The sequence below is a fragment of the Scomber japonicus genome, chromosome 7, assembly GCF_027409825.1.
Source record: "Scomber japonicus isolate fScoJap1 chromosome 7, fScoJap1.pri, whole genome shotgun sequence".
Classification (NCBI taxonomy): domain Eukaryota; kingdom Metazoa; phylum Chordata; class Actinopteri; order Scombriformes; family Scombridae; genus Scomber; species Scomber japonicus.
This window is the reverse complement of record NC_070584.1, coordinates 14099296-14116389: the sequence shown is the minus strand read 5'-3', so window position 1 is coordinate 14116389 and position 17094 is coordinate 14099296. Positions and strand designations below refer to the sequence as shown.

General features: G+C 39.5%; 1 protein-coding gene across 1 annotated transcript; it reads right to left on the bottom strand.

Moving 5' to 3' along the window:
• Window positions 1–577: 577 nt before the first annotated feature.
• rorca (RAR-related orphan receptor C a) lies at window positions 578–15361 on the bottom strand. Its single transcript, XM_053321909.1, has 10 exons — window positions 15007–15361; window positions 9053–9138; window positions 8732–8873; window positions 8159–8599; window positions 7906–8027; window positions 7191–7323; window positions 5222–5329; window positions 4964–5074; window positions 4102–4214; window positions 578–3981 (listed from the first exon to the last, which is right to left on the bottom strand). Exons 1-10 carry the CDS (start codon window positions 15011–15013, stop codon window positions 3820–3822), a joined length of 1425 nt encoding a protein of 474 aa, XP_053177884.1. The 5' UTR covers window positions 15014–15361; the 3' UTR covers window positions 578–3819.
• Window positions 15362–17094: the final 1733 nt, after the last annotated feature.

Here is a 17094-nt window from a genome sequence, read left to right as displayed (position 1 = left end):
ATAAGTAACATTTCCATAAAACCCCCAGACATGCTGTCTACCATATGGTGACAACAATGCACTGCGTGTTCCCATGTCTTTGGACTATAATGACAAATGCACAGACTCTAAGGTGCCCAGAGTTATAAAGTGGAAAACACAAAGATAAATGAGTCCTAACCTCACAAAATACAGGTGTGCAATATGTATGTGTATGTGCGAAATGTCTGCCAATGTAAATGTAAATATTATTATATGATTGTAACCCAGTGTATGAATAACATCTTTGTGTAGCAAAACAGTATTAATACACATCTGGACATGCTATCTCAGAAAATGCAATATTACATAATTGTTTAATCAATTAGGGAAGATTCAAAACTTATCTGTATGTATCATCTGGATGAGGCTTTGAAAGGCTGACTAAATCAAACTATGTGAAGAAAAATGAAAAATCTCAAATGAAAATAAGTTCTACTGTAAATGTAATTCTTATGGGGGAATAAATACAATAAAACATGTTTATGTGTTAACAGTATAAGTTGGTCTGGAGATGATTTTAAAGAACATGAGCGAAATCCACAATTTTTCATTTTAATTGCAAAAAGACTTTTATTACATTCTTAAATCCACATATTGTATCACCATTGTGCAATAACACTTACTGTGTTAATAACCTCTTGGGCTCCAATATCCATGACATATCATAAATTATATCTTATTAAAATCTATATTGATTCAATAATAATAATCTTAAAATAGTGTGAAAATATATCACAAACAGAAGGATCATGACAAAAGAGAAACTTTTAGGGAGACATCTTTAAAAACGCTCTTTAAAAAAAATAGAATTACATCTCTCCAAGACAAAAAGGACACTAAACTGATGTGAAAAAACAGTACATACAAGGATAAAAATTAAGAAACAAAAGATCACAACAAAACCAACACAAGATTCAGAGATTATAATTCATCTTTTATAGTTATTTTACGATACTTTTTTTAATATCCTATTTCATCTATGACTCGAACTCAAAAGTCTTGCAATAATGATATTAGACAGGGGTAAAATCTTTGATACTTCTGTAATCAGACATTCACAAGAACATGAACTGTACACAGTGATCAAGGTTTTAAGGTCTTCTACAGTATGTTGGTGCAAGGTGTCTTGCTAGCTAGACTAACTGCAGACACTGTAGGACAGAGAGCCCAGCTAACTCCCTGAGTAACTCTAAGCGGAAATGTAAGTGCAGGACATACGTGCTGCCCCCTGGACAGCTTGTAGGCCTGCAAAATTGTATAGTAGGCTACTGTATCATTTGAAATCAACATTTCTAACATTCTAGGAATTTAAACACAAAGTATTGCACCTTGTTACAATCTGTATGTGTCATCTGGCCGTGTCAGCTGATAGCTGACCAGTAAAGAAGTTGACTGTGTATTTGGTTTACTGTATTCTAAATAACATTATCTGTTGTGCTGCGAGGTTAACTGTGTGTCTGTGCTGGAGTGCTTGTGAAAATATTAACTGTAATAATTGGCAACAAAGGCCCCAACACACAGAGAACAATGGGAAAGACATTATTGCACAATCCCACTATGCCACTGCCTTAAGTACCCAGAAAAGGGTAATACCCCTTCATACTATGTGAGATAATATAGTATATGGCGAACAGCACCGTCCCAGCAGTGCAAAGCAAACCTGGCTGAAATAATCGAGACATCCAACATCTGTCGTGTGATTGTCTTATTTTGCTTAAGGTAGAAAACAAAACTATTACTTTCTCGTAGCTTCTTAAGAATACTGCTAGAATGAAAATGTTTTACAGAAAATCCAATATGTCCCCCTACTTTGAAAAAAAGGTTTCAGGACACACCCTCATGTGTCTCCAGAAACCTGATAGATCTATATCTATGTAGGCCTTCCAGGACCTAAAGGCATGGATTGCTCTCAAAAGACTAAAAAAAGCAGAGGATGTACTCAGTACAACCAGAGCCAGCATTTAAGTCTTCTGTCCAGTTTTCAGAGCAAAGTAATATAGTTTAAGATAGTTATCACTGGCCTTTAAATTTCGCTGCTAATCATTATATTTCCAAGAAGCTCTCTGGTACAAATGCAGATATACTAACTCAGGGGGGTAGCTGATGGCTCTGTCAACCCTTTGCTGTGCCATGTAGTGTTTGAAATGGGTGAGGTAGTAAGGGAGCAGGGAGTAACGAATAGAGGATTCAATTCTCCAATTAGACTACCTTGGGTGTCTGCGACAGCATAGTCTGTCCGACCCCAAAGCAGTGAGAGTTGGCGCAGACAGTAAATCCTCTCTGACCAATGTGTAAGGAGCTTAAACAACGCTGTGACCGACCTCTATCATTTGCCCCTCATCCAACCACGTACGTGGCAATGAAGTCAACTGTCACATTTCAACATCAAACTCGCAGTTCATTTTCCTCAGTACTCCCAAAGTCTTTTGAACCTGCTGGTTGAGTCGGTGCTGGAGGTCTGGGCAATGGCACTCTTCTGCGGAGGGGGCTGAGGTGTGACAGTTCCAGATGCTCCTCCATGAGAACCCATAACCCCACAGTGGTCGGCTTGCCAGCACTTTAGCTTATCCACGGCCGCAGGGTGTATCTAGCATTTCTGACTGGTTTAACAGTTTCACAGATGGCAGTTTGAGTGTGAACCCGTAAAATCTTGTGCCAAGAGTTCATTTTGGAATCTAACAAGGACTTGTAAGTGCTAATTATCCACTAGATTTTCTGTTCAGCAACAACAATCTTTCCATCCTATAACTCCAAAGTACGGGCAGGCAGTATCTGTTTGAGAGACCTGAGCACAAGCGCATTTACCTCCTCTCTCCGCATGAATTCATGTCTGCTCTCTCATCTTACATGATTTATATAGGTGTTATATATATATATATATATATATAAAGAAACATCTGAAAATACTTTCAAAATACCTCTGTGATTCTTCACTCATTCTAAGTGGCATTTGCAAAGGAAAAAGGTATTAGGACTGAGGTAATTGATTGCATTAAAAAAAAGAGCTCTCTTACATCAGTGTCTGAGGGTGTGCTAGTAAAAATACCTATAAAGATCAGCATAAGTGCTATGTTTTGTGCTGTGTGCGCAAGAGTTTGTAGGTGCACTGAATGTTTTTCCACGATTTGCACAGTTTCAAAACCCTGTCTGTCTGTGAGTTTGATCATGGTCCCTTTAAACAGTTTGTTCATACGTTACAAAACTGCAAAATATGGGCGCTACCAAAAATATTGAATGAAACAATATATTGTTACTAGACTGAAACAGGCATCATTACAAATCTCCATAAAATGGGTAAGGATTTTAAGTATGTACATTTTATATCAAGCCTAGGGCTGTGCTGAGCGGTTAAGGGAAAAGGGGATACATTCAACAATAGCTTTCAGGAACTGTGAGAACTGAGAAAGTCAGATTCATAGTAGAAAGGAATTCAACTTGATGAGAGATTTAAAGTCACCTCATAAAAAAATATTTTTGAGAATACAAATTATGTAGGCTACTCTTTAGTCATTTCTTCTAACTCACTAAAACAACAGAGGTAACATGCACAGAGTACCCAGCAGCAGTTCCTGTAGTGTTACGTTGAAGCTGAATGGACTGGCTTGCAGGGCAGTGTAAGCTACTCCACAGGGTTAGGAGTTCAGAGGTGAGAGGAGTGTGTCCTAAAGTGTAGCATGCAGAATTGTCATTGAGCTGCTGGTTGGTTTTGCCTCAGCTGATTGCCACATTTTTTTTACCTTCCTCTCCCTACTCCTCAATGTCTTTATTATTTGACTCACAATATTTAGCTAAACGGTGCTAGCCTTCGGTGGAGTCTGGGAAGGTGATTTCACTGCCAAAAACCTCCCTATACAGAGGGGGAAAGGTATACGCTGTCTCAGGGTGGACCAGACGGAAAAACTCCAGTTTGTCTATGTGAAGGTTGCAAATGGACTTCATTATGGGAAGCTTGGACACCATCTAGAGCAGAAATACAGAAAAGTAGGAAACGTTAAAAGAATAAATACATACCAAGTAAATATCTAAATACATTAGATCAAACATCCTGTGGTTTTTACAAAACTGCAGCTGGCTCTTTACCTTAGCAAGTTTCTCTTCTGATGCCCCATGTTTTTGTAAGCAACGCTGAAGAGCCACATAGACCTTTTCTTGCAACTTCTGTATCTTGTGGACATCTGTCAGCCAGGGTCGGTCTGAGGGAGAGAGAGATGACAAGTTAGAACCAAACCTGAAGAGGTTTACAGTGTACAAAGTTATTGGCGCAATCAGCCAATAGCTTCCCAGCTCACTGTTTTCTCTCACACTGGCACTAAAGCGATATTGTGTCATTGCCAATACTATACTGTTGCCATGGGCACAGCACTGCTGGTGTAGGTGTGTCGTGACTCATGACTATTCAACAAACAACTCTTCTTCTCTTTAATTTGCAGCAGAGTTCACACACACAGGCTAGTTAGTGAAATAAAATGTTTATAGATGTTTTATTTTGCTTCTCTATAAAAACCTTCATACATAGATTGATAATTCAATGTCGTGATGAGATAGATATGAATATCTGAATGTTTTAGTGATCTTCCTCTGTTATTTTGTTGACTTGTGATAAAGGTCAATGACATCAGTATTTTATAATCAGTTACTGGTAAACACACAACGCAATATCCAATTACTTGTAATAAGCCTTAATTTTACTGTGACCTGGCGCCAGATGCACTGATCCAGCAAACTTGTGCTGCAAACTTTAGCAGTGCTGCTAAATATTACTGTTCACAGTTGCAAACTACAAGCCAACTGCTTGGTATGGACCTCGTGTGACATAAAGTGGCCATTACAGCTTTACTTCTCAATTCTTCTTTATTACAGTTGTCTGATACAGAATTTCCCACTTCATAATCATCTCTTTGGTTAAGGATAAATTATTGTAGTTAGAAAAATATAATCTAACCTGGTGAGAGAAGCACAGCAGCACTGAAGAGAGCCATTTCTTCCTCAGACATCTGTAGGCGACTCAGACTTTTAGCCAAGTCAAACACTGCATTCACAAGGTCATCACAGCCTAGGAGCAGGAGAAGGAGAAAAATAAGTCATCATCAAAACAGAAACTACTGACTGCCATGGTTTTGGCAGTGAGGAAACAGATAAAAAGCTGGCATAAAAGAGGTAGAGAGAAAAAATGTAACCGATATTAAATGTGTTGACTCACCAAGAGCTTTGAAAAGCTGAGCAGTGGAAAACTTTCCATCAAAGAGCAATGTATTATTGATGGGGTTATAGGCCCGACACATACGGATCAGAAGAACATCCATGCAGCCTGTGAACACACATGGGGGAAATGAATGAATGTCAAGGAAATTGTCACCTGCACAACAAAGGACGTAATTAAAAGTTAGACAGTGAACAGTGTCTGTAAGTCACTACTTCATACCTGAGATAGAAAATATTGCAAACATGCATCCTTGTTTCTATACAGGAACATTTAACTGCCACAGTTGATTAATTGTTGTGGATTTGACACACTTATACTGACAGGAATGTGGTTTTAATTAACATACTGTACATTCACAACCCTGTAATTGTTCTCTAACCGCCTGAGTTAATCAGGTTCAGCAGATCATTTATGGGCGTGGTAACTTTTTTTTCACATTTTAGACATTGTCAGGAAAACTGACTGAAACATCTAAAAGCCTTGTGAGGAGAAACTTTGTGCGTGTGCTCTTCTTTCATCTTCACAAAAAATGAGGAAATAAATATCTTTCTACCATTTGCTTTGTTTGTCACTGCAAACCATAAACCAGCTTCAAATTTGAATTATATGAGGAAGTAGATCAGACGTAGCCTTGTTAGGGACACTTTGCAGTATTATGATCAGAGATCAGAGAAATCAGCATGAAAGACGGCTACATGATTAAAACAAAGTCTGCCATTCTTCAGAGGCACCTTTTCAAGTCACTCTGTATGCATGTGATGTTTGACCTCTGTGAAGACAGCTACCATTTGAAGGTAATATACCATGCATGCACTTCCATATGACATCAGCAATCTTTGTCACAACAAAAGTCTTGCAAGGGTGGCTGTCTTGCTGGAGGCACAACTCCTGACTCTTTATGTACCTAAACACAATGGGCCAGATGCAAGAATATGTTTGTATTTTTCTTCTTAAATCTGTCATACTTTTTTCGTGAGGTGGAATTTACGAGTGTGCCACGTCGGATTCATCAAACACTTGTATCACCAGGAAACAGTCGTAAATGACATTTGTTAACATAATGAACGCGTGTTCAGAGAACAGTAAATCAACATGAATGACGCCCCCAAAATACCATGACGTGTGGCAGGTTGTAGAGAAGCTCTATTCATGAAAATGAATTAGATGCCAAAAATATCTTGATAGGGGTGTCATCAGCCATGGAGCTAAACTATAACTTCGATCACCAATATTTCAATTAAATGAATAAAAGTAATTAATAGTCAGTTTGCATTGTGGAAAAGTAACTGTGGACAAGTTGCTTTGTAGTTTCAGCCACTAATATTTATACTGTAAGCTTGCATTATATCATAGTTTCAATTGCCAATTTAAATGACTGACATATCTACCTAAATTGTTAAATAGCCTACCACTTTATACTAAATAGCCTAATACTTTTGCAAACAGAGTAATGTCATCATGATTATGGATTCAGAAGTGCAATTTAATGAACAGGACATAGTATACACTTGCCCATTGCCTACATCACCTGTAGTTCACACCCATTACTCAGGGTGTGAACTAGAGGGGAGCCAAGGGGTTCCCCCTGGAGCTTGGCGCATGACAAGCTGGCAGAAGAAGGTGGAGATGGGGGTAACAGATCAACAGCTGTACCTCTCTGTGTATTTGTACTGATAAACTAAAATACAGTAGACGACATCACTCCGCATAGTATAGCTACCGTACCGTGCTTAGCTGTATTGTATCATACAGTGTTGTTTGGTCTTGATACCTGTGTGGTGGTGTTATGTGTTCATTAATTAATTATCATATCTTGCTTTTCTATATGATGTCATATAGAAATCTCCCGTACGCATGGTTTAAGAACGAATCTGTGCGTACCAGTGGTTCTTGCATCTGACCCAATGTGTACAGTAGAACTGATTCTTGGCCACAGAGTGTGTGTTTACTGGTTTCATGCACTGACCTGCTTTGAGGAGGATAATCTGATCATTCTGACAGAGGTCCATGAAGCCAGTGATGCGCTTGGCAAACTCCACCACATACTGGATTGCATTGGTGATGTGAATAGCACACTGTTGCCACATCACCTCCGCTGACTGAAAGAATAACAAGAGACAGAGAGGTTTTTATGAGAATTGCAACATCTAAGAAATATAATTCAGATTTGTCCAGTTTCTTTTCTTTTTTTCTTTTTTGTTTTAGAAATGTGCTGCATCTCTCTTGGAGCTACGGGTCTACAATGATGAGTAGTGAGATAAAAGCCCAGAGGGAAATGCATGATAAAAATACATGCATTTACAAACTCCACTGTAAGAATGCACTACATTGATAAATATGGAGCATTTTACATTAGTTCAGGAGACATTTTTCTATAACTTTTTCAGTTTATTTTTGTGCAAGGTTAAACACTGAAAACATTCCTCTATAAACCTTGTGTGAGAAAACAACAAGGCACAGTGAGCCAAAATTAAGTGATAGGAAAAATGTTTTACTTGTGACTGCTACAGTGTTTTTTAAACAGTGAGAGGCAGTTCATAATACATATCACATATCACCCATCCTGGTACATAGTGGACCTTTTGAACAGATATTTTCTTGAACAATCTCCATTAACTTCAAGTTCATAGAAATTAGGTCTAGACAAAGATTAAACTGTAATAACTGAGTGTCACATATACCTTGGTCTGGTATGAACGTGTTTCTTCTGGGCTATACAATGTCCACGCCATTCTCTTCAGTTCCTCTGTGCTGTACTGGCTCGTCTCAATGTGGGACTTCACCACACTCTGAGTTATATGTTCTGTGCAGAGGGAAAGTTTGATTTTATTAGATCTTATTTCTTCATAGTATGTTGTCAGATTGTTATTAGAATTATAAAACACATAGCAGCATAGCAGTCATAGTCATAGGCATTACAGGATTTATACTGACCTAGCTCAAGCAGGGAGCAGCCCTCAGGCAGTGGGTTGAGGATGGCGTGTGAGAAGAGTCCAGAGTCGTGCAACAGCTGGTACTCATGCTTGATGCTGTGGTTGCCTTCTACAAAGTCCAAGTTGGTCTGTTCTGGTGAACTCTGAGAGGATGAACTGCTGCCTGCACTGCCTGCCAGCATGTCCAGGTTACAATACTCTCCACCTGTTTCCTCTGGGGTCAGCAGCATGTCGAAAAGCAGGCCTTCCGGCAGCGTGGTAATGTCGTCCAGATCGCTGAGTGCGGTGCTGGAGCCTCTTCTGTAGGTGCGGCCATGGTCGGCCATGTCACTATTCACCTCCCGGGCACCAACCCCAGCACACTCCTGGGACTGCTGGTGCTTCTGGACCTCTGCGTACAAGCTGTCACGCTGCTTTTTGGACATGCGACCAAACTTCACGGCTGTATTAAGAGAGCATAAAGACAATAAATTAAAAGGAGGTACGGTCTAAGTCAAACAAGCACCCATTCATTGTGAAAATGGGAGGTGGAAACTCTGAGTTAATTAAATATGGATCGAGTATCTGAACTCACCATCCCGGCTCATACCCAGAGCTAAACACTTCTGCAGCCTGCAGTGCTGACAGCGGTTACGGTTGGTCCGGTCAATTAGACAGTTCCTCTGTCGTGAGCAGGAGTACATAGCATTGTTCTGCTGGCTTCGCCGAAAGAAACCCTGCACACACATGCACACACACGCACAAAATGTGAATCAATGGTAAACAATGTTTGCATCCAGACCTCCAGCTGGGTGTTGATGAACATAAAAAAATGCTCTTATTAGACTAAGTAGAATGAGGCTAGTGATAGCTTGGAAACTCTAAATAACAACTGATAATAGACTTGACTGCTCACCTTGCAGCCTTCACAGGTGATGACGCCATAGTGAATCCCTGATGATTTATCCCCACAGATCTTACACGGAATCACTTCTATTTGAGCTGGAGAAAGAAAAGAAAGCAGGAAAAACATGAGTGAAACAGCAAAATACATGTTGACGATGAATACTCATTTAAAAAAGCTGTGGAAATCAGCTGGGTTTGACATCAAAACACCAGAATACCTCAATTCTGTCATTAATTGCTTTTATTTATTATTTATTTATTAAAACAAATAAATATAGGGATTGTCTGTGAAAGTGTGATGTAATGATTGATGTCATTGTGTATTGACAGTTTAAATCTGTATTTCTGTCTTTTGGGACAACAGATCAAACATAAACGTATGGAGAAAACACACCCTAAAGGTAACAAGTTATCATAAATCTGGCTACTGTCCAGTAGCATTGTTACAGAGGAGCATTTTTGTGCCAGTTACAAGAACATTCAACATTTGCTTTTTAGGCTTATCGTGCTGACTACAGCTATTGTCAGTAAAACACCTCAGACATATGAAATGAAGTGGACAGCCTAAGACAAAGCAATATTTAATCTCGAGAGCCCTGATATTTTAACTAAAACTGAACTCAAGCAACGCAACCACCACCTAGCATTTAACAATCGGTGCAGGTACAAATTCAGGTTATTTCATGACAGTCAAATGTCAGGTATGCATCACAAGGTATGGATGGCTGACATTTGCATTTTGCTGCACCCTAAGGAATTAAGAGAAATGTCGAGAACACAGTAGATCCTGTGATTGATAAAATAAACTGTGTATATGTACATTATACACCTTGTGTTCATTGTGGAAGCCTGAGCCTTCTTACCAAGGAACAGCCTGTTCTTTTCATTATGTTGTTTATCTAAGTAGCTGGGCCTCCTCAAGCCCAGAATAGCAGGTCAATTGCATTAGCTGAGGCCCGGGGTTATAAAGTTTCACAGCTCCTCTTGCTCTGTCACTCCTCCTCCAGGATGAGTAAAATGCAAGCAAATTAATAAAGACATACATGCTGACCTCTTCAAGTCCTCCAACAGCAACACACAAAACAACTAGATGTGAATCTTACTGTGTAGACTGTATGCAAGATTTGATTTGGCTCATGCTCCAGGCTGCGCCAAACAATTTCTAAACCACTTTTGTTGGGTCATAGAGGGTATTAGGTAACCTGTAAATCACAAACAGTGGCTTTAACCACTATTCACAGCTCTGCAGGAAAATGGCTGTTTTCTAAAGGCTCTTTTAGAAGCCACTCACAACAAACCAATCACGCACTGTAAGTCACCACGCGTGGGAAGAGATATGCGTCACACACTGAGGCAAAGCAAGAGAGGTTAGTGACTGCCCTGAAAATCACGACTTGGGATTTAAAAGAATCCAACATTGTCCTTCTACATAGACTTTCTGTGCAGTGTAGGTGACATAGGTTATCTGAGTGTCTTGGTTGGGTAGAATTCCTGCTGGCCAACGAATTGCAACTGAAGGATATAAATAAATAAAGGGCAATGGAAAAAAAAGTCCCTTTCTCCATTGCTCCCTTTATCGCTCCCCCTCCCGAGCCTCACCCCTCCCCTCAGCCTGTTATATAACTGCCGTCTGGCCGCATTCCATGAACACACTCATTCAAATGTGGTTGTCTTGGCAACAGTGTGACGATCCACCCTCACCCTCCTACACTCCCATTGGCTGCTGAGTGAGCGGCTTTGTCTGTGACTTGCCGCCTCACCTGCCAGTCAGCTGAGCAGCACAGTCGGGCCCACAGAGCAGGAGCTGCTCCACTGACACAGTTTCTCATTCAGCAAATGAGGAGGTGCTTGTGGTGGCAGTCTAGCAAGGAACACAGTTTGGTTTCTTGCAGGTTTGAAGGTGGAACCAAATCTGACGCAGGTAGGAGGGTGGAGCCCTCCTTTTGGTTTGGAAAGAAAATAATATAAAGTTTGATTGCTGTAAGATGAAAAACTGAATATTTTACAACTTGTAAAACATCTGGAAATATTTTCAAAAAACATCTTGTACAGTAAACTTGAGCAGAGGGAACAGATGTAGCTATTAGCTCCCAACTTGTTGCAGCATGTCAAGTATTTGAGTGAAATTTCAGCTGTGTTTGAGCTAGACCATAAAGCTATTTTTACTCCAGTGCAGTTGGCTGGCCAGAGATCCTTTCTGCCACTCTGGTCTATTGGCAAATAAATGTTGCACAAATCATAACATGGACCTGAAGTGTACACTGTTTAGTGTGACTAAGAGTGCGCGGGACAGTTATTACACTAGTCTCAGATCAGATAGCTAAAACAGTCTACTCCCTGCAGCATGGGTCTAAACAAGAGCTTCTTTATTCTCATCAGAGTTTATTAAGAGTGTTCTCATGAATCTTTGTTCGAAGACAAAATGTTCTTAAACAAACAAGGAATACCTACTGCTGAAACAATATCCAGTGACTATGTAAATGGCAAAACAGTAATTCAATAAACCTTATGATATTTTTATTGTACCCATGCCAAATTGTGGAAAATTACATGCTATCATAATTTTTTGAACCTCATCATATAGGGAGTAACATGAATTATCTTTAAATTCAAACATATGTGCTAATTTCAAAGTCTTCACTGTGTCAGTCAGTCAGTGTGTCAGTCTCTATTGGTCAGCACTTTTTATTACTGTAACCCACGGCTGGGCAGACTTTGTCCTCTCATCCCAGCTAATCAAACAGAGTCCAAGGTCCTATTTACCTTGCACTTTACATTCACCTGACATGCTGTATACTTAACCTACATTGGAAGTTGCTTCTGGGGCCAGTATGGGAGGAATGGCATTCAAGGTATATTGTGCAATGTACTATGGTAAGGTTATTGAAAAAAGGCTTTGCACAGTCAACGTTCTCCATTAAATTATGAAACACCCAGGAGTGTCCTCTGGGTGTGTTTCTCTGTCTGTCTGTGCCTGATTCAGGGCCTCAAATGCCACCTATCTTCTATACATTCTATAGGAACTGTAATGACTGGTGCTTTTTCTCATCTCCTCCCACTGACCTACCTAGATAACACTGACAGTATAATATAGCCTGATACTAACCCCAAACTCTTTAAAAATGCACTGCAAGTAGGTAATTACTCAGCAGATGCAATAGTAATGGAATGAACGGTATTAGTGCACAACAGGTCCATCACGGAGGCTTACGTCATGCATCGCTCTTTACTGTAGTTGTTGCTTTAGTGTGCAGTAGAGTGAGACTGAGTAACAACAGCGTTTCACAAAATTGTGTATGTACAAAAATGTTTCAGCCAAAAAGAGGAGGATGAGGTCTTATGTTAAAAGCTGGGACATGTTCATTGCCTATAACTAGAACTAGAAGCCACAATGCCATGTTGTGCACATTATGAACAAGGAGGCAAACAAAAGACACACATTACACACCTGAAAATACAAAATGTTATTCACAGTATCTACATCAGCACACACCCTTGAAAGGAGTGGAACAGTAAAGCTGTCAGTGCAGACAGGTGAAGATTAAGAAACTGGTTCTTATGGAATGAATTATCCCTTTAATAATAACAGAAACGTGTACATTGGGTGACTTAACAACAGAGCTATACCTGCCTCACACTCTGTGCCTCTGTAACCCCACACCATTGATCATACAAGATTAGGTGCATCTTGATCATGCTGTTTACACTGCTCCGAGCCCAAACCCAAGTGGGCCTCTGCAACACAAGCAAAACCAGACTGAGGAATTCAGCTCACAGCATGTAATTTTGCATTGCTGCTCCAAACCAAAGGAACAAATTTAGGACTGTGCTGCAACAATCACAGTCGCCTTGAATTAAACTATCTTTACGTGCGTTCACTTATCCTGTCTGCATACTTGGAAAAATAGATAGGGGCTATCAAAATGATACTACTGAGACCAAGCAAATTTTGAAGAGCAAAATATTATTTTTATATAATCATTGTGTACATAATGGCAGACCAAAAAACGTTATGCTCTAAGGAGTCATAATAAGCAAATAGGCACAGATCTGTGCAATCATTTTGCCTGCATACCAACATGGAGGTTGGGTGAAGAGTTGAAACTTCAGATAAGAGGACTGGAATCTTAGCGTGCAGTTGTCAGAGAGAAAGGGCACCTTGACACATACTGTAGCTTGCTGTGAACCTCCCCAAGGCTGCACACTCAACAGATAGTGGCTTTGAGTCTGAGCCCAGCACAGCAGAGAGCAGCCTTTCGTCTTTACAGCTACCGTACCTTTGATCCCAGGCTAACTGACTTCCAACACAGTCTCACAGTTGGTCATCAGTTCTGCACGTCATCAGTGCAACAAGTGTTTTATTGATGGTTGTTTATTTTCTCATAAATGACAGCAGCCTCACCTGTTTGTCTGCAATGATTTACAACAGTATTATTAATTGCAATCTAGTGACAAAGGACATTTAAATGTTTGTGAAATTCATACCCTAACCTTTTCGCCTTCATGTATTAATTCAGTTGCATATCTTGCTTACTGCATGTCTCCTTGTGTTTGTAGTGCTCCTTAAAGATGTTTTTTTCCTACAAAATCAAACTGACAAGCCGTGCTTGACAGGAGTGACATGCACTCTGGTTGATGTAAGTAACCTTAGCTGACAGAGGAAACTGGGCTTAACTGAACCCTCCTGTGCTTCATGGTTAAATGTGGGCTTGCTGTGCCCATATCCTGCTTGTCACAGCAGTGCTACACTTTGACAGCATCACACACACAAAACTGTTGATGTCAACCTAAAAGTAAAAACAGATATGAAGGCATATTTTTATTTTCATAAAAATAATCTCAGTAACATAAGTTTCATATATATTTTCTTTTTTCTATTTACTTAGTGTTTTTGTAAGTATGCATCTTGCAAGGTGCATTGAAATCAGTCTCTTCCAGTGAGGTTCATATCTATCTTAAAGAGGGTTATTCTCCCCTGGCTACTGATTTAAATGATCAACATTGTCTGATCGGCACACGCACATAAACACACGCACACACACGCACACACACACACACACACACACTTGCTGTAATCCTCAATGACAGAACTAGGTCAATGGAGCACCAACCCCCCCCCCCCCTCCACACACACACACACACACACACCCACACACACTGTCCGCCATACTGATGCTGAAAACAAAAACATGCTGGACGATGAAACTGACAGCAACAGCACAAGACCGTAAAACAAACCACCAGAACTTTGAAACACATTAAAGCATCACCCGCATTCAAGCACAACTAATAAGGACAATGGCAACAGCATAACTGTTCAAAACTAATCATTGAATAACTAAAAAATTGATATGAAAGTGTAATAAAACACAGTAAATGAAAAAGGAGGGAGGGGGTGACGCAGAAAGGACTATGTAATCAAAGTAAATAATCCCTGCCAGCAGATTTTCGTGCGCTCTGACAGCCTCTGGATCACTCCGCGCCGCTCCCTCCCTCCCTCCCTACCCTCTCTCTTACATAACTAGAGTCACTCAATAAAGTCACCAGCTGCAACGTATTTCTTCTTGTCACGGCCAAAATGAAATAAATGCACAAAACCATTACAATTTACACAAATACCTTTAACATAATCATGTAGAAATATTTAAATGATGTCCTTTATAATAAATAAAAATAAAAATTGAATAAATGTCATATATCATGCAGCTTATCTTTTCTGCCAACAACTTTCAATCTGTGTGACATTTACAAATTATTTATGTTCAGCAGAAACACATTTTTATTTATTTTCCTCTGTGATGCAATCTGCTAATCTGTTCATTTCAGTGCGTGGCTGCAGTCGACGAACGCACTTTGGACTTTCGCAGGCTTCAAAGCAGTCTTCATCATCAATACAACTCAAAAGTTTCTTATTTGCAAAACACACTCGAATGAAAAATGTCACAATAATTTCCACAAACTCACCTCTCATGACGGCGATGCAGTTTAACCAACTCTTCGACTCATACAACTCCAGGTGGAAATGAAGCCAAGAAACACTGACAGCGACACGCACTTACTTGCTCCAAAACGGAGCAGCTGAAAACTGTCACAACAGCAAATCCTCATATGGATTTTCTACCTTTTTTTTGCAAACACGTCGATCTTAAAGAAAAGGATAGAAGCAACAGTGTGTCTCTGATATTCACGGTCTGTCCTCTCTGCGCAGTCTCACAGCACTGTTGTGATAAAACACCTATGAAACAACAGCGGCTCGTCAGCTCCCAGCTCTTCCCTGCTCTGCGGCTCGCTGTAACCTAGTTTCGGCGCGTGGACTACACATGATCCTCACCCCGCGGTCCGCCCGCCTCGTGCCCCGTGAGCTGACGCGCGCACCACCCTTCGCGCGCTTTGAGGAGGTTCTCGCGTGCGTGGGAAAGTGTGGCAGTGTGTCAGTTCAGACCGACAGTCACCCAGCGTGGGAACTATTATATATTGTGTAACAACAAGGGCACATTTTTATTTCCAGGGAAGTTATTTTCATTTAAAAATCAGCAACAGTGCTTTTTTTTATTCTCAAGGTCCAACTCTATGTAAAAGAAACATGACAAATAATATAGTCAATAAAATAAAAATGTATATGATTGAATACATGCGTTGATATTGTCTACAGCCACAAACCAGCAAAACACATTAAATAATCCCCACAACCATCCCATAGGTCCTCACCAATATACATCATCATTTAGCCCCAAAAGAAAATAAACAGAAGAGTGACTATTGACTATTTTGTTCATTGGTTTTATACACTTTCTGTAACATGTTGTGCATCAAAAAGAAAAAATCTTATCAGGTGGGATCTAGCATCTAATTAGTGTTAGTATAGTTCCTTGATGTAAAAAGTTTAAGAATCACTGCTATGTTACCACCAAGTTATGCAGCTGAAAGTAGACAATATGAACACAAAAAAATATAAAAATCTAGGTTGTATGATGTCTGAAACAAGACTCTATTAAGTTCCAGTCTACAGTATTCTATCTAGAATTTCTTTTTAATTAATGATTTCTTTACATACTGAAATTATCTACATACATTTGTAATTATTAACATTATTGTAAAAACCTATACAGCCTATTTAAAATGATCTGGGTATTGTGTTGTACATGAGCTATTCACCACCATTCACCACAACTTAATAAAAGTTGTATTTTAACATTATTATATAGTAAGTGAATGCATGCTGTGGGAACACTGTAATATTACGGTGATATTTACCTAAGGAGCATAGATAATGAATATGCATTTCAATTTAATTCATGTCATTCCTCACATGTTGGTTTTAGTGTTTCCTCATCTTGCTCACATACAGAGTTTCTGTCACTTTCTGTTATAAATATCACACAGGAACACCTTTTTTAGATATAGGCCAAGAAAAATAGGCTAGAAATAGAGAGAAGGCACCCAGACTTATAGAAACAAATAAAATATACATGATGTTTCTCCATATGACATAAAATACTGTGGAAAAAGTATGCAGTGATTCATTTATTTATTGTGTCCTCAGTTTTCCTTTAGGTGGATGTAACATTGTGAGAACTCAACCGTATTATATCACTGGATTAACAAACACTAAGCTTGATAGAGTAATTAAGTGTGACCGCAGGTTGCCCTGTTGTGTTTTGTTTTATTTTCTGATTCCTGAAAGGCTGAATCCGATAAAATTAAAAGCAGTAAAAAATGTTGTAACCCAGAAATGTTCATTGTAAATTGAATAAAAAAGCTTCACAATCTTTCAATCAGTCAGTCCATCTACTGTATTGATCTATCTTAAGTTTATCGCAGTTCACCGGGTACATCTTGATTACTGGCGTTATTTCTCTTTGAAATGTTAGTGTGAGTACAAGACAGAAAACAAACACACCCAGAGGCTCTGGCACAGAATAGCCTATGACACAAACCAAAACCATTAATAACAATGATTACAATAACAATAATTGACTTCCAAGCGTGGGTAAGATGACGAGTGTATCATGTAACTCAGGCACAGTTATGAAATGAGGAGAAGGGAGAGAT